The sequence below is a fragment of the Corticium candelabrum genome, chromosome 15, assembly GCF_963422355.1.
Source record: "Corticium candelabrum chromosome 15, ooCorCand1.1, whole genome shotgun sequence".
Classification (NCBI taxonomy): domain Eukaryota; kingdom Metazoa; phylum Porifera; class Homoscleromorpha; order Homosclerophorida; family Plakinidae; genus Corticium; species Corticium candelabrum.
Genome location: NC_085099.1, coordinates 7,405,234 through 7,426,825, shown reverse-complemented (window position 1 = coordinate 7,426,825; position 21,592 = coordinate 7,405,234). Strand labels below are relative to the sequence as shown.

Sequence of the window (21,592 nt, the reverse complement as noted above, 5' to 3'; positions counted from 1 at the left end):
GGCAGAAATGTGGAGGAACAATAAACCCAGTGAAACCACGTTTTTATGAAGAGCATGTGCAGAAGCACTGTGGGGCAATGCGCTTATTACAGATGAACATAATCGGGCCTATACTATCTGTCACTGGCAACGTTGAGATACATAACAGTACATGACTTTTACAGTAATCCGAGATCACGATCAAATGCAGTGTCTTATTCAGTATACTCAGCTTTAGGCAGAGCCATTCCTGAGCACTGGCAGACACTGCCAAAAGCATCATGCTGTTTCAGAATAAATGGATGCGAGAGCTACACTTATTTATGAATGGAGATAGTTCTACTTCAATACAAGATGTCTCAACGAAGATTGCTTATAAACATTTCAAAGCCTCGGTAACAGAAGTCCCCTTTTGTTATGAGAGATGGAATGCTGTTATGTCAATTTCGGAGATGCAATGGACTCTGGTCATCCCATCAGTGCATTCAATGACATCATATCAAAAAGACATACTCTGGAAAATGTTGCATAGGGTATTACCAACACAGCACAAACTTTTTGTCTGTGGTCTAACTGATGATGAGATGTGTTTGGACTGAAACACGCAAAAAGATACATTTGACCATGTTTTCACCGACTGCTGCAAATGGCAGGATACTCTAAAAATTGTACAAAAATATCTCTGTCAACATGGGGTAAGAATATCAAGAAGTACCAACATTTTCAAGCAACTGTTATTAGCGAATAGCCAAAGAGAAAAGATCTACTTCAGTGTGCTACTAACAACTTACTACACGAAGAGACAGACAATGCGACCTCAAGCAATAGTGGCAACATATATTTATCAGTTATGATTAGTTGAACAAAATTGTAGTATACTAGTTTCAATGTAATCTGTATTATCACTGAGTTTTATGGACTCTTAATAAACAGAAAAAATGTATGTATGTATGTATGTATGTATGTATGTATGTATGTATGTATGTATGTATGTATGAAAGATTGCTTGCTAAACGATCTTTAATTCACTTGAGTATGACCTTCTAGTCTCAAATTATACCTACCTTCTACAGTCTGTTTACTCCACTCTCAGGCCAGACATAGTGATTTACAATTCAGAAAGAGTAAGTCTAGTTGAGTCGACGGTCACATTTGATGAAAGAATGGCAAAATTCCAAACTGTTGAAACAAAAAAAACTATGAAGATGTAATTGGAGAAGTAGCAGCCTGTGGTTCCTAAGCTACTCTCCACACCATCGAGTACTTACAGGTTGTCCTTTTTATGGTTGAAAGACATCACCTTTCTTGGCAAGGTCTGTAGGCTGTCTGTTGCTCCTATATTTTGTGGTGTAAGAGAGACTTAGCTGAATGGGATTGTCAGAGTAACTGACTTAATAGTTAAAAGTGTTGAGTGTTTTATAATTAGTGCAATGTATACTAAATAGTTCTAAATTGAGTGACGCTGCATAGTGTGCATTGATTTAAAGGCAATGTTGACATCACTTGTAGCAGCTCCCCTTTAAGCAATAAAGGGTTGTCTCGTGTATGTATGTATGTATGTATGTATGTATGTATGTATGTATGTATGTGCAGTGCCAGTGGCATATCCACATGGAGCATGGTGTGTACGTGTGCCCCCTTTAGGCCATTGCCTGTATGTCTCCCTTCCTATCTGATCATTATTTGTTGTGTATTAACTAGTACAGCCATAGCATCATTTTTTGAGACCACAGAAACGTTACCAGACATACAAGGACAGCTGTGACTTAGTCTTGCACAGCCAGCCCCTCCCCTTTTTGACTGCCAACGGAAGTCAAAAGGGGAGGGGCTGGCTGCACGAGACTAGCTGTGACTTAACAAAATTGGTGTGACATGTAGCTGTGATCTGATGGTTGACAACTACAATATGGGGATATTAAACTGGAAATTGGTTTTGTTTCCAATGTTATCTAAGTAGTTAAAAACTGTTTAAAGTCTACTCATCAATTTTGCATCCTTCCTGTTGTAAATTTCTGGATTTGCCACTGATATCTCTATGGATATATAATCTGAGCTATTAATAAACTCTCACCATCGATCAAGAGACGAGCAATCAAACCTATTGACAAGTCTAAAACAATTTGGAGGCAACGTTTCCAGTTGAGTTTCCGAAGTGGTACATATGCAATTAATAGCAATCATAGTTCAGAGATGTAGTGCTAGAGTGATGCACTGCACTTAGAAACTGAATGAACTACAGTGCTACTAATGAGCATTATTTACAGTATTGTGTGCATGAGACATACATCTGTAATGTTTTTATGTTTTTCATATAGCTTGCGAGTTTAATAAATCAATTTCTGTTTGTTAGTGTGTCTGTCTACCTGCTTGCTTGTCTGTTAGCCAGCTACCCTGTCTGCTCACTTGCCTGCCTGCTACCCTGTCTGCTCATTATAATTTTAAATAATGTAGTAGTCACCTTGGTTGAATATATACATATATATATAGGTTATATATATATATATATATATATATATATATATATATATATATATATATATATATAGGTTTTGTCTTCATTGATGCACTGACAGAAGTACATAATATTTTACCTATACAAAGACCTACCTAACTATACTACCATATCTATAGCAATCAATGAATGTAGTCTATGTTCTGTATGGTTCTAATTATTAGATACATTATGTATTTGTACCATGGCTATACAGGGGCATCTTGAAGCAACTCAATAATGCTTGGGGCTCCCAGGGGAAAAAATTGTGCAGTATAATGTTGTGTTGGTTTAGGCATACAATGATATAGTTGGCTTAGTCTTAGCCTTCAATGAGGCAGTAAAAGGGAAAAAAGTGTCAGAAGAGTATTGCAAGTCCGAAGTGAGTGCTTTACTAATCATTTTCTGTTTTCTTCTTCTAAACCTGTAAATGCCAATTGTAGCCTTCTTGTGTTTAGGCAATTGGCAAATTGCTGGTATTATTGGAACGATTGGACAAATTGATTGATGAAACACCAGCAACTGATCATCCACAGAGATTTGGAAACAAGGCTTTTAGAACATGGCATTCTCATCTTGTTCAGGTAATTGATTAAGTTAATTATTTTGTGGCTGGGCGGAAGTGCTTCAAGTCAACAATGTAGAACAGTGTAATCTGATGTGACTGTTAGATTTACGGTAATGTCAGAGTCAGGTATGCATTGCATGCAAGACCAACCATGCCACAAACCTAAACTTGTTTGGTGTTGTTTTAGTAAGATTTCACTGGTTTTAGTAATACAAGCTAGCATTATTGGATCAATAACCTTTGCTGTACATATCTTGCTTAAATCTATGCCACAATGGTTTAGTTCTACGGTCTTTGTGACATTTTGGTACAGGAAGGTAAGCAGCAATGGTCACTCCTCCAGGTCAGAGTAAAGGGCAAGTGTAGAGATGTTGCTGCTTCATAGATTCCCTGAGTCACATTTTAGTATCTAAAGTTGACTCGCCTCTTTTGCATCTTGTTTTGGCAGAATAGTCTTTCAGGTAGATAGTGACTGTAGGGGGATATCACTTACTAAATCTGTATCTGATTACCTCCATGTTAGCACTAAATCTACATATATGTAGCAGTGTCACTGAGGTGTCACTACGAACATGTTGGCGCTCTAACACCAATCAGCCTACTGATACTTGATGGTCTACATTTGAAAGCCTTTAGCCACGTTTACATGACGTTTTGGGACCCGGGCCCAACTCGGGCCGAACCCCGGGACCGTGTGTTACACGACAATTATTCGGGCCAAGTTGGGCCCTGGGCCCACAGGCAAGGCTCATTTTCAAATGCCAGGATGGGCTCCAGTTATGATATAGCTCCCCCATCAGTGACTAGTGCTCGCATGCAGTTAATCATGGTGGAAAATCATGAACTCATCTCACATGCTTTTCAAGTAATTTCTTGTCATGCCATCAAGCTGGTTTTGCATGCTCTCATCATGAGTGTCATCACCTCTTTGTCATTCCACGTACAGTACATAACGCTTCTGCATCCCGCTATTATTTACAGACCACGTGATTGACTCACAGTTCAGACCCTGCACATCTAGATGAGATTTCGATGGTGAGTATGGACGTGTGAATGCTAAACAGGCCCGGGCCCAGGTTGAGCCCAGGACACAATTTAGTGGGCCCCGTGTAAACATTTAATCAAAGTTGTGAGGTAGTTTGATACAGTAGCAATATCTATACCATTTCTGCAAGTGCTGTTGGACCTTTGCTTTCCTGTTTTTATCATAATTATTAAATTGTTTATAGAACAAGACAAATGACATTTCACTTGCACTTAAATCTGTTTTGGTCAATTTGTCATCATTTCATTTTAAATATATCCTTATGAAACATTTCATAACTGCATGATACCCACCCATTCTGCATTATGGTATATCATACACTGCATTGTACTGACTGTTGAAGTAAAGCAAGGAATACGTTACCATAAGACAGGAACTTCTATTCCTAGTACATGTAATAGCAGGATTGTTAATTTTTTGGTTTACTTGACTGTCAAGAGGTATTTCTGGCTACAGCATGAATGCTAGCTGGCTAGTTAAACACACTAATGACTTGATAGTTTGTTTAAATAGCACAAAGGTACATTTCTTACTGTACACTTGGAATCCCTAGAAATGTTTTTGGTACATGTATGTATGTGCAAGTGTTTCGAAAACTGCAGATGTGTATGTATTCTGCATTTCTTCATTTCTTCTTCTTGTGTATGTTCTGTTGCGACTACGTAATTTTGTCGTTAGTGTGTATGCCTTGGGTACTGTGCGTGCCATCTCGGTATGAAGCAAAATACATGTACTGTATGTATTATTAAGAAGCAAACCATAGATGTAGATGATTCCTTTGGTTGTCTTTCTAAATCTGTTTCAAATCTGTGGACTGCTTGTGCCTATAGGACAGTGACACATTGTTGGTTGAATTACTGGGTGTTGAAGGCAAGGAGGCAGCAGTAGAATTGACAAAATATTTAACTGGTAATTTTTTAGTAGATCTGTACAGTGGTGTTGAAAAGGAAGTTATTTACTATTCAATTGTCTGAACAGGTGGATTTGGAAATGAAACTAGAATAGACTATGGAACTGGTGAGGGGTATATACCACTGCTCTGATACTTCCTCCTATGTAACTAACGTCATTTACCATCAGGGCATGAATTGTCGTTTGTGGCCTTCTTGTGTTGTTTATTCAAACTGAGGATACTTGAAGAAGATGACTATGTAGCCATTGTATTCTCTGTCTTTACCCGGTAGGTCTGGTATTGTTTCATAGTTCCTATTGACACTAGTATGTTCTAGCTATTTGGAAGTAGTGAGAAAGCTACAGGCTGTATACAGAATGGAACCAGCTGGCAGTCAGGGTGTGTGGGGTCTGGACGACTTTCAGTTCTTGCCATACATTTGGGGCAGTTCCCAGCTAATAGGTAACACTGAAATGACAATTACATTGGTATGTACATTGATCTTGTGTATATTTTCTACATACTAGATCACCCCACAATTCTGCCAAAATCAATACCAGACTTAAATGTTGCTCAAGTAAATGCTAAGGACTACTTATTTATGGGATGTATTCAGTTTATTCATGAGGTACTTTCAATCAGGAAGGTTGACAGCTAATGTACCACCACTGACTAGGAGGTGAGGTGACTGTTTGATGTCTGTTGTAGATGAAATCAGGGCCCTTTGCAGAGCATTCCAATACATTGTGGGGCATCAGTGGCGTGCCACATTGGGGCAAAGTTAATTCTGGTCTAATCAAAATGTATAAAGCTGAGGTAATTGGATACTAGTAGTATGATGGATTTTAGTTGATTGGATATTTGATGTAATTGTAATTGCAGGTTTTGCATAAATTTCCAGTCATCCAACATTTTGTGTTTGGATCCTTGCTATCAATTGGGGCTACAACACATACTTGAAGTTTACACACCATCCAGGTTACATACTGACCATAATTCTTTTATTAGATGTAGTGTAATACCTAAGAATTATGTTTATTAAATATAATAACCATTTGTAGGCCAGCTACAAACAGCTTTGAAAGCTCAGCTTCCACTCAACATACTGTAACAACAACTAATTTCCTACAACAACTTTTAACAGTGCAATACAAGCTAGAAAACTAGAGCTTCTTGCCACAGTCTTTGATGTGGTAAAGTTTGTTCCCACCAAACATGATGAAAAGGCTCTGAATCAAACCGCGGGCGTTTACACGCCCTACTAAAGTCTAAAAAAGACTTGCTGTCCTTTTCTGTCGAGCAGCCTTGGAACTGTTCCGCCTCCACAGAAGAATGCATGGGCGTGCCTTTGTGGCTGGCAACGGGGTCAATCATCGAACCCACTTCCCTGTAGGAGGTCTTGGAAGTCGAACCGTCTGTTGTTACACGTGGCCTTTTCCGGCAGTTCCCTCCATTCCAAACATGTGAGGATGTCCGTCGTCTCTCCATTTCCATGTGTACGTGATGTGAAATCAAGTCTTCTGATTGTGACGAGTAAACCACATCCATGTTTGATTGCATTTCCTCGTACTGTGACTCATCGTCCGTGTCACTTCGAGAACTCAAATCATAGTCTGTTTGGTCTGACTCGCATTTCTGAGGCGGCGGTGAACCAACGACCTGTACAAACGTCTGACCGTTGAGAATGCCAGCTCTCGCACGATTAACGACACTCGCTATGAGAAGGTTCTCACGTAGAGATGGTCCGCTACGACACCGTTGAGCACGAGATGCTTTATGAAGTGAAACCTGAAGTAAGTAGTACGCATCCATCTCTCGAACGGGAAGTGAGCTGTGCCCGCCACTCGCTTGCTTTTTATTAGTCGTGTGCCTATTCACGTGAATAGCCTAATTTGTGGTCATCAGCAAATGCTGACCAATCACAACACAGGTGACCTCACCTTTCACCTAGTTGACGTCAGCGACAAAGCTTCTCATGACGTGCTCAAATTTCTCGGTGCGTCATATGATCACAATGTCACACACTTGCACGTAGTGTTTAGAAAGACGCGTGCGCATTGTACCCTGACACCTGAACTAATTACACCTGAACTAATTACACCAAACAATGCGGATATACCCTACTGGAATTTGTTTTTCTACATGACATGTTGGCAACGGCTAGAGTTCCACTTTAGCACCTACTTTTATTTTCGGAAAAGCGAAAAAAGAAGAGGGTTTGCCTGCAGCTTCCCTTTCACGTACCACAAATGCAGTAAAACTGGAGACACAGTTTCCAATAAAATGATCGGCTTGACCAAGAATAGCTAGGTCCAGCTGTGGTGACCAGTCATGGCCACCAAAAGAGGTTACCACACTTACCTAAACACGTACAGCCACCAATCAGTTATGCAAAGAAGGGACAAACAAATCACAGTTGACCTAGACTTGACCTTCATCTTAAGAGCTTTCAGGTGTTCACGTAGTTCTTTTAGCATAGGATCACTGTCTGTTGCTACAAACACACCCTTGGCTTTGATTGATTTGACTAGCTTTTTCACTTCCTTCAAAACGTCCTGTTTTGAAGGAAGACACAAGGATCTAGTGAGCTTGACTGCTGGCTGATAACCCAAGCACTGAGGTGAAGCCATCATATTTGTTATTCCATCAGCATGCTCACAAGCACGAACCTGTAGAAATTAACAATAAAACTGAAAATAGCAAATCTATTGTACACAAAATAGCTCATTCACAAGTGCTCTGGTTCAAATTCATAACCAAGCCAAGTCGATCGAGTCACACCAGTTCCTGTTCACCAAGCCAGAGACAAAAGTGAGCCCTGTCAGCTAGTGGGTGTGTTTTGTGCACACTAGCATTCATTGTGTACTGAATGTGCACGCTATGATAACTATAGATTAAACCAATCATTGATTCAGCTACACTGTCATACACTACAGTCGAACTTCGCTAATCCGAATCCTTGCTAATCCGAATTACTCGGATCCTACTGGGCAGCCTTATCCAGGTTGTGGTTATCTAGTTTCAGCAAACGCACGCATCTGACTATTTTCAATCTTGACTGTCACATTTATTATTTAGAAGTGCATGTAGTCATTGCGGCAACGTCCTTTACCATAAACACGACATCTGTGTAGAGATACATTAATGTGCCAGTGGCCTGGGTGTCCGAGGCAAGGTCTGGACCTCCAAGGCTATGCGGTTTGGCATTTTGGTAATTCGAACAACTTCACTAATCTAAACAGGGCTTCCCACGGGGTTGTTCAGATTAGCAAAGTTTGACTATATTTTGTTCTGGTGCATGATTCTATTGGTCTTGAACTCGGTTGCTGCTTCAAAGATGGACAAGGCAGACAGTCTCCTGCTCATTTCACACTATTTTGTAGGTAAACATGTGTAGCCTGCAACTTGGCTCGAATATTCACATGGTGCAAGGAGACTCTGTCAGCCCAGGCTAGCATGGCAAGATTTGCTGAACAAGGCCAGCATGACTCAGTCATGGCTCAGCAGAACTAAGCCCATGTTCACACAAACTCTGAAACCAAGTTTAACCTGTGCTGGCCCAGTTTCAGGTGCTCGTGTGAACAAGCTATAAGACACAGTATGACTAACCCAATCAATTCCATTTCTTAGGTGAATTCCTATCCATGCTCCTGAAGGTAACTCCCTGTTAATAAACTCTTGGACTCTCTTTATTATTGCAGGAGACCATTTGAGGTATTTTTGAAGCCACTTATTTTCCTCAGCTACTGGAAACGCTGCTGGAGCACCCATAAAAGCCAAAACTGGATAGTCTTTGGGTGGAAACCTGTAAGCACAACAACCATACAGTGCTACAGTGTTATGGGGCTTCTGTTGGGTCTTACTTCCTGTTCCATTCATCTCTAACCCAATTATGGTGAGTTGAGAATGATAACCTCGTGTAGGTCACAGAGTCATCAAAATCCACACCAAACCGGTCCCAGAAAGGACCAAATGGATTACCCCGCTTCATGGGACAATCATTACCAGGCTCTCCATAACAGAATCCTAATCAAATTAGTCAGACTCAGCACTCATTGAAGACTATTTAAAGGTCACTCACCTTTTCTTTTGCCGGGTGGCCAAACTTCTGGTGCTAGCTTGTCCATAAAGTATTCCATTGGCATCACTCGATGATATTTCTGGAGAGAGGAGACTTGGAACCAATCCTTGAAAGGAACGTGGCTCTATGTAAACACACATGCAATCTACAAACGTACCTTTGAAAAGATAGGGAAAAGGCAAGAGAACCATGGGGCACCCTTATCATTTAGAAATCCACCTGTTACCAGCACAACAATCAAGCCAAGTATAGATGATGAGGAAAACAAATCACAACTTCTAAATTAGCAATAAGGTCAAATTCACTTTGACAAAGCAGCATCACTTGAATATTTAATTAAACTATTGCAAAAATTTTAAACATTGTAAGAAACTAACTTTTTGATGGGTAAAAGGTGATGTATTCACCTTTATGAATAACTGCAAGCAACAGTGATATCCAGCAGTGGCATACTCAGGATTTTTCTCTATTGCTAGCAATACCCCTAGGCTAGGGCCCTTTGTCTCGAGACATATATGATGCCTGTACACAGGAAACTTTTGATTTGGGACATCAAAAAGTCATCAAACTCGTAAAGATGACTATTCCTACTTGGCAACCGGCGTAGTTCTATACTCCTTGAGCTTCTCATTAGGTGTTTTCACATCGTAATTAACCGGATTTTCAGTGGTTCTTCTCGAGCACATTGCATCCCATTACTCCTCCAGATTCTGTGCACCTTGCCTAGCTGTCACTGCAAATAGTTGTGAGCATAGCTTTTAATAGCAAGCTAAACCTGCTCAAAAGCCTACTTGCGTTCAACAATGACCAATGACAGGATGTCATGTACATCATGATTACTGGGGCACAAGGGCGGCGGAAGCTCATTTGGATTGGGGATATTTTGTAAACATACTGCTGCCATTTTGATTTAACTACAGATGGTTGGTTTGTCATTGATTAATCTGTGACAGAAGTAGAAGCATGCACACAAATGATCACGACAACCTGTATAAAGCGACTCAATTGCAACACCATCCAATAGTATTTCTATGTAAGTATGTAGTCTTCTTAGTTGAAAACGTTCTTTCTGAAGTTTCTATGTACGTCCACGGTCGAGTATTGGAGGGGCGATGCCCCCAATCCCGATATTGGAAGGGCAGCCGCCCCTCCTGTTTCCCAGTTCTGTTGCCCCTGTGGCGCTATTGTTTGTTCATCGTGGATTCAATTGGCAGACTAGACAACATGTGGCTGGTGTGGTTGACATGTTTGTCAAGAGGAATCCTCATCGTATGGCCTTGAAGTTTTCACAGCTAATGGTTAATTAACTACATAGCCTATCAAATATTGAGATGTTTAAGTCTTGATGTTTTAATCTGCATTGGTGCACTGTTTTAAAATCATTTTTACAAGTTAATTAAATACCGTATTCGCCCGTAATAATGCCCTGGGCGTATAGAAAAGAAACGCTTTTCTCTGGGTGTATACTAGGGCATGGGTGTTATTTTGGTCCCAGGCGTATCTAGCGTTGCAATATGCTGTCGTTTGGCCAGTCATCATCTAATCCCTTGAAGACAGAAATACCACAAATGCTTGCAATTATTCATTTGCAAGATCAAAGGTACTGGTATCCGTACAGCATCAGCATAGACACAGAAACTAAACACTACACATGCAAACCAGAGTGGTCAGCTTGAAGTCTGTCAAAAGCATCAGGATCGCTAATTGCAACGAAGAAATAGTAAGCACTTTCACGCACCACGGACCCCATTTTGTTTTGTCTGCGCATGCGTATCCTGGGTCTAAACTTGGCCATGGGCATATATACGGGCATGGGCGTTATTTCGGTGTGGGCGTTATTACGGGCAAATGCGGTAACATTATTAGTAGTGTATGATAAACAATTGATGACAAATTGATGCACAAGCTTCTTTCAGCTATACCCTGTAAGTAACCCTGCCTACACCACTGTCCAGAAAACACAAATTAATTCCATAATTGCACATGACAATCCATTTAAAAGGTATGCTGTGACCTATGTGAAGTCAAGTCCTACATAGAGTCACTCTATATTAAGTTAATTAAAGTCACCTTATATTTTAGCTAGCCTCAGTAGGTCCAACCTAATCAGATCACTATGTTCAAAGTTGAACATGCATGACCTAGTTTGTGGAACTATCAAAAATTGTAATAGAAGGAACTGGTTTACCTCCACACAGAGGAACATTACATGTGCCAAGATGGATACAAATGACATATTCTACCCTATACTACTAGCCAACTAATTTTAGCTGTTAGCTAGCACCTCTCTGGTAGACATCTACTAAGAAATACTTGTGAGAAAAGTTGGCACACACTATTTACTACATAGTAGTCAGCCCATTCAGTGTTACTCATGCTCATGTGCAATTAGGGTAAGTAGTTTGTCTGTCCATCCGTCTGTCTGTCTGTCTGTCTGTCTGATTTTATTAGACAAACTTCTACATACAGAACACTAAAGGTTAAAAATATTATCCATGACAGTTCAAGTCAGTAGAAGCACGGTCACAGCAAACTACAAGTTGAAACTATGCGCAAATAGTAGTTCTAGATCAATTCTAATGAACATCACCTTGAATGTCTGTCTGTCTGTCTGTCTGTCTGTCTGTCAATACATATCTTTCTTGTCTGTTTGTCTGTCTGTCTGTCTGTCTGTCAGTCTGTCATGATCATATATTTCTTAGATCAAACTAATGCACATTTTTCTGCAATAAAATTAAAAGGCTACGACAAAAATGAAATGTCTATAAATCACTACTGCAAGAAAGCTAATGTGGGAAGACCTGAGTGCTAAGAGTCATGGGCTTCTCAGGTCCACCACATAGTCCGGACAGTTTCTTTAAGATCACTTGTGTATTGCACCTTTGTAGCTGGATGGAAAAGTGTTTTCTCCACTAGTCCGAAAATTCTGGAGCATTTGGTCTTCCGGTTTTGTCTGATGTGTGTCTGTCTGTCTGTCTGTCTGTCTGTCTGTCTGTCTGTCTGTCTGTCTGTCTGTCATCACATATTTTTCAAATATGAACTATGATACGTAGCTAGTACAACTAACTATCTATATTGTCTGTCTGTCTGTCTGTCGATGACTACAAAAATGCCAGATCTCCTTGCCCAGCTAATGACAACAGGGTACTATAATTATATTATCGAAAACTCGTACAGATGTTGCTACTGGCTTAGATGGGTACACAACCCATGGAGGAAGAGCTAGCGTTCGGTTGAGACCATGAGCGAAGGCCAAAGATCCTAGGAAATGATCGCCTTGGTTGCCAAAACGGCCTAAAACAAAAAAAAAACATCAATCAACAGTGCATGTCTTCTATGACAAATCAACAACACAGTGAGTTTGATCACGCACGTCCAGATCATGTGACTTACCCATACAAGGACAGTACAGGAGATAACCGTTGAGGTCAATCTCCGACGACAAAACAGTCAGTAGCAAGCCATACACGACAATCCCATGACTTGTAATCGAGAGAAACAAACCGTAACTCATGCTAGTTTTGTGAAATTAATATCAACTCAACCATATCATGCCCGAAAAAGACAGCGCAGTGTACGTGAACGCAACTGACTATTTAGAGCGACGATGTAATTTTGATGTGTCGTTAGCGATAAGCCCAGCTGGGCTGACCAGGTGGAGGCTGCAGGTAAAAGAGATTCCGTGTATGCGCACGTGGTGTCTGCGTGAGCCCAAGATTTTTGCTGTTTTGGACATGTGGTAGGATCTGTACCGCCTGGATCAGAAATAATCGAAGGTGATACGAAGATCGTGGTAGAGTACAAAAGAGGTGATGATAGAAAACTACTAAAGGTAATTTTCTCATTCTAGTTCGTACCATCTAATGGATGTAGCTATAGTGTATTGGATGTGTTGAGAGGTTTGGGGTTGGCACCGTTGCTTAATTTAGACATATCCACTAGTGTATAATACAGACATGTGACCAACACGGGTGACTGAGACTGTCAGGGTTATCTATATATATAAAGGAGAGGTGTCTGTCTGTCTGTCTGTCTGTCTGTCTGTCGGTCTGTCTGTTTGTCCGTGTGTCCGTCCGTACGAGCGTTTCTCAAAAACGGCGAGTCCGATCTCGGCCGAATTTGGCTCACGCACGCCGAATTCATTCCAGTCGAAAGTGAGACTGTGGTCGTCTTCCTGACTTCTCCCACGATGACGCCATTTCCTGACGATCGCACTCGCTTCCCCTCGCGTGTGAATATCTCCGGAACGGCGCATCGTATCTCCACCAAATTTAGACTGCCCATTCCCGATGTCGGACAGTACGCGCCGAGCGTGTTGTTTATTGCGGGAAACGGAAGATATTTTTGCTGATATCCGGGTCTTGAAAAAATACGCCCATAGTCGTTTGCCAGTCTACGAGGGTCGAAGAGCTGCTGTGTTTCATGCACCTGTTCCCCGAAACGCCAGCAACGACTTTGAAGAGACGACGTTCAGCGGGACTGTCGAAATGACAAGAGTCGGTACGAGTCGTGACTTCGTTAGATACGGAGCTGCCGTATTTAATGCACCTGTTCCCTGAAACGCCAGCAATGTCTTGGAAGAGACGAAGTTCAGCGGGACTGTCGAAATGACGAGAGTCGGTACGAGTCGTGACTTTGCTACATACGGGGAACGGATTATCCGGGTGAGTACTGCATGTGACTTCTAGTTCTGCTCTGATGGATTCGTCTAACTGCACGTGACTTCATTTCGGACAGCGCAATATCCGGGGATTATCCGGGTAAGTATTACATGGGACATCGGACAGTATCTCCACCGAATTTAAACGGCCCGTTCCTGACATCGGACGGTATGCACTCCCTGCAGCGGAGAGAAGTGACCATGTCTCTAGAGGATGGTTCACACTGCCCATAATTACGTTATCAAATAAATATCCGGGAGTGCTATACGATTTGTCTAACTGCACGTGACTTCATTTCATTCAACGGGACAGCGCAATATCTGGAAGTGCTATACGATTGCAAGTGTATACGAGACATTTTTTATTCACTGCAATCATTCATGGCCAACATCACCTATGATACCATCAAACGCATTTTTAGATACTTTCTGCTATAATCTCTATCTATAAATGCGACCTGGCTCTCCTCCACTTCTGTGTTGTATTGGCTCTATGACAAATGTGTGTCAACTGCGGTGCTATGAAGTGGAAAAAAGAAGCACCTGGCATGTGTTGTCCCCCGGGCGAAGCCGGGCATTGGAGCTTGTATAATATATAACAATGACTGCTAGGCAACAGGTTACATTCCTTCAACTGGATCACTTCAAAAGAATGTTTCTGCTTTTCATTACCGGCCAATCCTTAAAGTCACACTCTGTTGGCGCATGCTAACGCCCCCAAACTTGATGGCAAAGCTGGATATCAGAGCTTAGTCACTGTTACAATTAAAGAAAATGTATGGGGGTGATTTTGCACTCATTGTTGAAGCAGAGTTCGGGTCACTCTCAAACCAACTCGTCATCTTTCCTCAGGTTGAAGGCATCAAATAGGTTATGTTTTACAGGAAACCAGGTTCGAATATGCGATCGCTACATGTCAGCGTGAAAACAGAGTGCATACGATGATCACATGGTAAGCAATAAGTAGGTCACATGATAAGTGCAAGTGCACAATGCAGTGCAGTTGGTCCCTTCAGTCATTCACATTCACACCCATTTTATAACCCACGAGCACATTTTCTCAGCATCTCGTGAGTGACAAATAACATTTTGACCATAGCGAGGCTCTTAGCTTAGAGCGTGTCGACGGAATATTTTTACGTGACCATTGTATGTGCTCTTTCACGCTATTTGCGGCTAATACCTAGCGCTAATATCCAGCTTTGCCTGTAATTCAGCCCAACCTTCTATCTTGATTGCGTAGCTATGCAATCAAGGTTACGGGGCATTAGCACGAGACAACAGAGTGTGACTTTAAACTAGGGGTGGATTCTCTATCCTCTACTATCTAATCCAGTTGAGGTTGTGGACTTCTACCAGGTGAGGTATCATGTTTAGGTCTTCAACCAGAATCGGTGGAGCTTAACCAACCTCAACCAGCTAATCTAGCCGTAGTGGATTAGCTACGGCTGGATTAGTTGGTTTTAGTCCATTGGCCAAAGTCTAAAAGACGCCTAGAAATCGACTTTCATTGCCTCCATCTCGCAAGGAAGGTTTTTCGACGGTAAATGGTAGCCAAAATAGTCACTAACAAAATTCAAAATGTTGCCACTCATGAAAGGTGTTGTTGTTGAAATAATAACTAATATCTAATGCGCGCATTGCCTTGGGTGGCAAGTGAGGGTTATACAGGTAGCTACATACTTACAAAACACTGAAAGCATTTTTGGAGCGGCTGTTTATCACGTTTTGTAGGTAACAAAGCAAGCAGAAGGTTGTATAAGTAAGGCAATTGTATCCTTAAGGTTATATTAAATGCAACGTGCCAGGCTGCCAGCGCCATAAATCTATGCGGCCTAACGCTTTACATGGGCGTGGCTTAGGGAACATTGTTAGCTAAGTCTCTAATTTGACGGTACGCATGTTGCCAGAGTAACAATAGCTCTAAAAATATATTTAGTCGTTGTCTGAATCAGAGTTGAGCCATTATTGTTACTTCTTCTGTGGCCTATTATCTAGCATGCGCTGCAGTGAAAGGTCTGTGCAGTTAATTAGGATGGTGACAGGTCGCTGGTGCATTGGGCCGTGTTGTAATCGCGTTGACATTTATAGCTGGCAAGTTTCTGAAAGCAATCACATGTACATCCGAGTCCTCCACTATGATAGCTATACAGCTGAGGTTGTTTTCTTATCGTTAGCTCTAGACTATTGAATCTACTTTGTGCTTGTGCGTGTAACTAGAACGACAGCTTTCATGGTACTACAGGTATTATATGGTATAGTAACAAATTTTACAAGCAACGAGGTCAGTCACTGTGCGAGCGAGAAGTGCAGTCCTATCGTCTTCTTTGATTTCAGCAGTCTTGTGAACCATATGTCCAACTTTCTTAATTAATACTCATACCGCAAGTATATTTTTAATTTTTCAAAGTTTTGTCTGTTCTTTATATTCTATTGCTTTGTGGTCTTCCGTCACAAAACAGACACCTACCGGCCAGTGAATCGATCCCTTTGCTGCATTATAGTGGATGTACTTGTACTTCTGGAAGTTCTTGATGACATGAAGCGGTACTGGCAGCAACAACAGGTGTTGCAGTATAGCACTATGCATGTCAGCTATCTTTGATGCAGTAAAACGACCAAGGTATATACATTTGTATGTTCTATACGTTCGGTAGCAGATACAATATGGTAATTTCCTTGTAGCTCATCCACTGAATGTAGCTCGTCCACTGAATACGTACTGAATTGTTTATCTCCGCTAATTAGAACTCTAATAATTAGCTATATTGGTAGCGTTCAGAAATGTCGACCAGGTAGCAAGTGTAAACTCCATCAGTTTGATCATGACCAGGCGGACATGCAGGGTGTTTTAGAGTCTAGCTAGTGGTTGAATTACGCATACATCAGTAAGCTCATGCTCTAGGTAACTTCTTCGCAGGAGGCTTTTTGAGAGCAATTTTGCACAAGTATGTCCTTAGCTATAGTGACCTACTTGCAGTGATGCACCAATTCAGTGTTACAAAAAAACAGCAAATCCGAAATCAAATTAAACTGCCATGTTCATTTGTATAAAGCTTGGCGTTCACATCCACACTAAACATTAAGTTGCTAGCACTTATACCCATGCATTTCAAACTAAACTCACAACGATGTGAGTCCATACCTCTCTTATAGAACTGTAGAAGTCAGAAATATCTCTGACTCGAGGCATGATCTAGGGGATCGAGACGTGAGCTTTGACAAGATTCTACAGTTAGTCTGTTGGCAGCTCATGCATGTAGTAGCGCAACCAACGCGTGAATTCGAAGCACCAACATGCAGGTATCATATACAAAATTATGTCGATCGCTATTTCAGAGAAATTGGCTTCGGAGATGAAGCCACTTGCAAAGCAAACCGCGATGTATTCCATGTATTTTAGTCAGCAAAGCGATGAACAACAAGGCTAGACCAGTAGAAGGCAACTAACTAGATTTAAAACATTCTGTCGTTGGAACCCAGAAATTTAATTCGCAGTAATTTTTGTCTTGATTTTCAAATCGCAGTAATTTAAGACGGCAGAAATTACCAGCTAGATAATTATACGAAACTATGATACGTGTGGTGAACAACAATATTTTAAAATTTGAAAATTGCGTTGATTATTGTGCGGTAGACGGTTAAACGGTTCGAACTTAATGCTAAAGATCATCTAATAGTATGTGAGGTCATGTAGTAGAAGGAACCAGTCGTTAGAAACCCTACATCAATGCAGCTGCAACCCAGGTCTGGTTCACAGTTTCCCGTATGTCAACATTAGACGCCGACAGGAAGACACCATTAGCTCTAGTTTAGTGACACTAATCTATTCCATTCTGCTTATAGTATATACTTCTAGTCAATGTACAACTGCAAAATGCCGCAGACCTCTCTATCGTCTGTGGGAGAGAGAAAAGAAACGCTGAGACCCGTATGTAGGTACTGGACGCTTGAGGCGATTAGATCATTGTAATTTAGCACAACGGCCAGCTTTTGAAAGTGGCAACAAATTGAAAGTAGTCAATAAGTACTTTGTCTAGCATTTGCTACTAAGATACCTTTCTTGCGAGATGGGTGCAATGAAACTTCACATTTCTCGTAGTTGGCCGATAGACTAGTTGAGCTCCACCGATTCTGGTTTACATAAAGAAATGTTACCTCACTCAGTAAAGGTCCACAACCTTAAAAGGTAACTGCAACGCAAAATCAAAAATCTTTTATGTTGGAAATTGTTAGTTCTAGTTGCATACATGACGGGGAAAAATAGTTTTGGATTTAAGTTCTGGTAACACGTTATAAGGGGCATAGTGTAGTGTACACGTCACAGAGGGGAGACGTGTGTGCGTCTGTATAGTCAGCGGCCTGTAAAGATGACTACATCTTTATATCCAAAGCAACGTTACCAGAGAAGAGGCAACGGCAGCAACAGTTATTCTTCTGAAGAGCCCTCTGGAGGTTTTTACGTGATGCTAACGTTCCCTCATTGCATGAATCGCAGGATGAAGAAAATCTGCTGGGAGCCATTCTAGTGACTAGACCACACAGGTTCGAGTTCAGCGACAGTGTCTCTGCAGCTTTGAGATTGCCTGTTGCCTTGGAAGTGGACCAGGAAGAGGACAGGCTACCCAATAGCCTGTCACCATTGTAAGTAGGAGTAGCAAACGTAATCAATGCACATCCGGGTAAGTAAACAACCATTACAGGTGCAGCTGCGGTTGTTGTGAGATGATGGATACATACTCGTGGGGAGTGTGTGTGCTGTCAAAATGTATTTGAGGTTTTCTCAAATAATGAAGTGATAACAATGTCGAATACTAGTGACAATAGTGGCACAGTGCACTGGTGAGTTCATGCAAAACTCTATTGCTGTGAGAAAGAGAACGAAATGAGTTGAAGTTCGTACGTTGAATTCACGTTGACACAAGGTTTGATATCACTGTACAGTATACTGTAATGCATACGACTGCACTCACTACACACATGCACCTATACATGCGAGTCTATATATAGTCATCAAGAGTCTGACCTCTCCTAGCCATCTGCAGTACTTTTAGTCCTGCACGAGAGTCTTCCTTACCCTCCCGCTTCTCAGATACGGCTCTCCTTTTTTGCGAAGGTTTTAGAGTGCTGCGATCTTGAAGTGTGGAGGCAAGTAGTTGGAAAACGGTGGCCTTAATTTCGCTCTTCTACAACCCAGACCAAGCTCTTGAATAGGCCTGGCTGTATGTATCTCGAAGCAATCAGGCTAAGAGTAGCTACTACAGACTCTCGTCCACTCAGTAGGACGCGTTTTACTCAGTTGTAGTCGCCTGGACGACACAAACGTTTCTGCAATTGTCCTCTCTATTTGTGATTCCCATTCTTTCTTAGCTTGGGGATCTTTGGAAATTGAAACACGCTTGTGTATGACTTGCGCGAATTGGTGCATCCTGCAGCCACACAACACCAAACCATTCTTTTGCCACAGATTCCTTTTTTACAATACACACTAGCGTGGAGTTTCCCCTTTGTGATGTCACACTACACCACGCCCGTTAAAATGTGTTACCGGAACTTGAAGAACCGGAAGCAACTTTGACCTGCTATATCTCAGCGAATACCTAACTTAAAAATCTAAAACTATTTTTTCTGTCATGTATGCAACTAAAATTATCAATGTCCAACATAAAAGAATTTTCTATTTTTGCGTTGCAGTTACCCTTTAAAACTGGATTAGCTGGTGGAGATTAAAGAAATGCACGCCAGTTTAGCTTAAACCATTCGTTTAAATGCTAGTGGAAACATGGTCTAGAAGTGGTGCTTAGAGTGTCTTAAAGGGGAAGTCCAACAAAAATGAACTTAACTTGTATGAGTGGATCTTACCAAGACAAATCGATCGGTATAAGTTACTCCGTTATCTTCGCTTTTGTATACGAGAACAAGCAATGTTTCTGTGATGTGCTACGCCCATGCACCTGCTCCACGCTTCCTAGTGGATTAAGCTCCGCCCACTGCAAACAAATTGAGAATGCTGAATGTGAATGTGAAGATATTATGAAGATCTGCCTTCTTGCCGTCAGTGGCTCCTCTCTAGAGTAAAATGGTGTTGGTAGAGCTGTTTTCCCACCAGACTTTGAAGCAGAATTTCTCAATACCACGGCTTACCTAGAGAACGTGCTTGTGCTTAAGTATTTGTTTGTCCTTGTTCTTTTAATATTTGAAGAGAACGTTCAGCGCGCCGTCTGGCGTGTGCAACAGAGGATGATCCTATTTTTACATTTGGGATTGTAACCTTCTCCCAATCAGCGGCTAAAGAAAGTGAGCAGATCGGATGTGAAAATAGGAACGTCCTCTGTAGCACACACCAGACGGCGCGCTGAACGTTTCTCTTCGGATATTAAAAGAACAAGGATAAACAAATACTCAAGCACAAGTGCGTTCTCTAGGTAGGCCATGGTATTGAGGAATTCTGCTTGAAAGTATGGCAGGAAAACAGCTGTACTGACACCATTTTACTTTAGAGAGGAACCATTGATGGCAAGAAGGCAGATCTTCATAATATCTTCGCATTCACATTCGGCATTCTTGATATATTCGTAGCAGTCACCCGTAAATGCATTGATTTGTTTGCAGTGGGCGGAGCTTAATCGACCAGGAAGCGGGGAGCGGGTGCATGGGTGTTGCACATCACAGTAACATTACTTGTTCTCGTATAGAAAGACGAAGATAACGGAGTAACTTATATCGATTGATTTGTCTTCGTAAGATCTACTCATACAAGTTAAGTTCATTTTTGTTGGACTTTCCCTTTAAATGTGACCATGTACACTGGTTGAGCTTGAGAACAGTAGAGTCAACAACCTAATATTGGACACTTTCATACGGATAGCAAACGAGAATTTCTTTCATCTAAAGGCATAAATATAGAGAATAGTTACAGAGAAAAAGACATGTTAGATTGGGCTTGATCGCTTGCCGTCTTGCCATTCACGTCGACAATTTACAACTTCCACTGCTGTTCTCATATATCAGACACACCTACTAATTATCAGACAGCGGTCGGTTTTTGCTTTGAACGGTGCTACGGCTTACTGTTTGCACCTTTAAATAACAGGTACATGTTTCTTCTACGCACTGCGTGAACAAAACAGATTGGCAGCTTACCACGTTGAGAAGTTGAAGAAGAGGGTGGGTTGTGTTATCTAATGTCAGAACCTGTTGTGCCTGATTTGAGTATAATGCGATGGATTATGTCAACGTTGATGGCAGACGTCCAGCAACTGTTCCCTTAGTATGAATAGTCTTTCATTCGTCTCCCATGTCAAACGAGGCAAGTAGCTGGAAAGAGATGAGTCTTGAAATTGCTCTAGTATTGCATGTATACCTATTATATGCCCAAAATAGACAACTATGATCGCAAAGTGCCTGTTCTAGATGTCAAAACTGCATCCACATGTGTATCTGCCCTCGTACTGTACTCAAACGAATGGGTCTTGTAGAAAGTGGTAGCTCACTTGAATGATCATGCTCGTTCTGAGCATCACCATCGTTTGTGAACAAATGAATTTAGAGACGACGGTAGCTGACAATACCTTGAATTAGTCTTGCATAGCCAGACCCTATACTCACGTAGCCAGACCTGTTGCCGCATAGCCAGAAATCGGCCATCTAAAGACCAGATTGGTATGCACACAGTGTAATCCTATCTTAAGTAGCTTCTCTTGTTTTATAGAGAACACCTCAAAGACTACAGCTAGAGTCGTTGCTGTTTGTGAAATCTGCATGTTAACAGCAGCACTTAAATGCGGCCGGGAACGTTGCCGTCGACAGGCTTTTGATCTCATGCAGTCATGATCGATGTCATACGTGTAGCGTTGTGCGCTCGTGTCACAACCGT

At 41.4% G+C, this 21,592-nt stretch overlaps 1 protein-coding gene and 1 long non-coding RNA gene across 4 annotated transcripts; one reads left to right on the top strand and one right to left on the bottom strand.

Moving 5' to 3' along the window:
• Positions 1-5,954: 5,954 nt before the first annotated feature.
• LOC134191684 (GDP-fucose protein O-fucosyltransferase 1-like) lies at positions 5,955-12,592 on the bottom strand. 3 transcript variants are annotated; one of them, XR_009971837.1, is made up of 8 exons: positions 12,450-12,592; positions 12,232-12,350; positions 9,057-9,180; positions 8,839-9,001; positions 8,585-8,780; positions 7,408-7,644; positions 6,916-7,336; positions 5,955-6,862 (listed from the first exon to the last, which is right to left on the bottom strand). XR_009971837.1 is itself a non-coding variant. In XM_062660302.1 (7 exons), the coding sequence occupies exons 1-7, from the start codon at positions 12,568-12,570 to the stop codon at positions 7,136-7,138; spliced, it is 1,161 nt and encodes a 386-aa protein (XP_062516286.1). In that variant the 5' UTR covers positions 12,571-12,592; the 3' UTR covers positions 5,955-7,135. The 3 variants fall into 3 exon arrangements, 1 of the variants encoding a protein (XP_062516286.1); XR_009971838.1 differs by having other exon boundaries at positions 5,955-6,845; XM_062660302.1 differs by having other exon boundaries at positions 5,955-7,336.
• Positions 12,590-12,892, top strand: LOC134191685 (uncharacterized). The gene is made up of 3 exons (XR_009971839.1): positions 12,590-12,630; positions 12,687-12,724; positions 12,800-12,892. It is a non-coding gene; the product is annotated as an uncharacterized LOC134191685 (long non-coding RNA).
• The last annotated feature ends 8,700 nt before the right edge of the window (positions 12,893-21,592 follow it).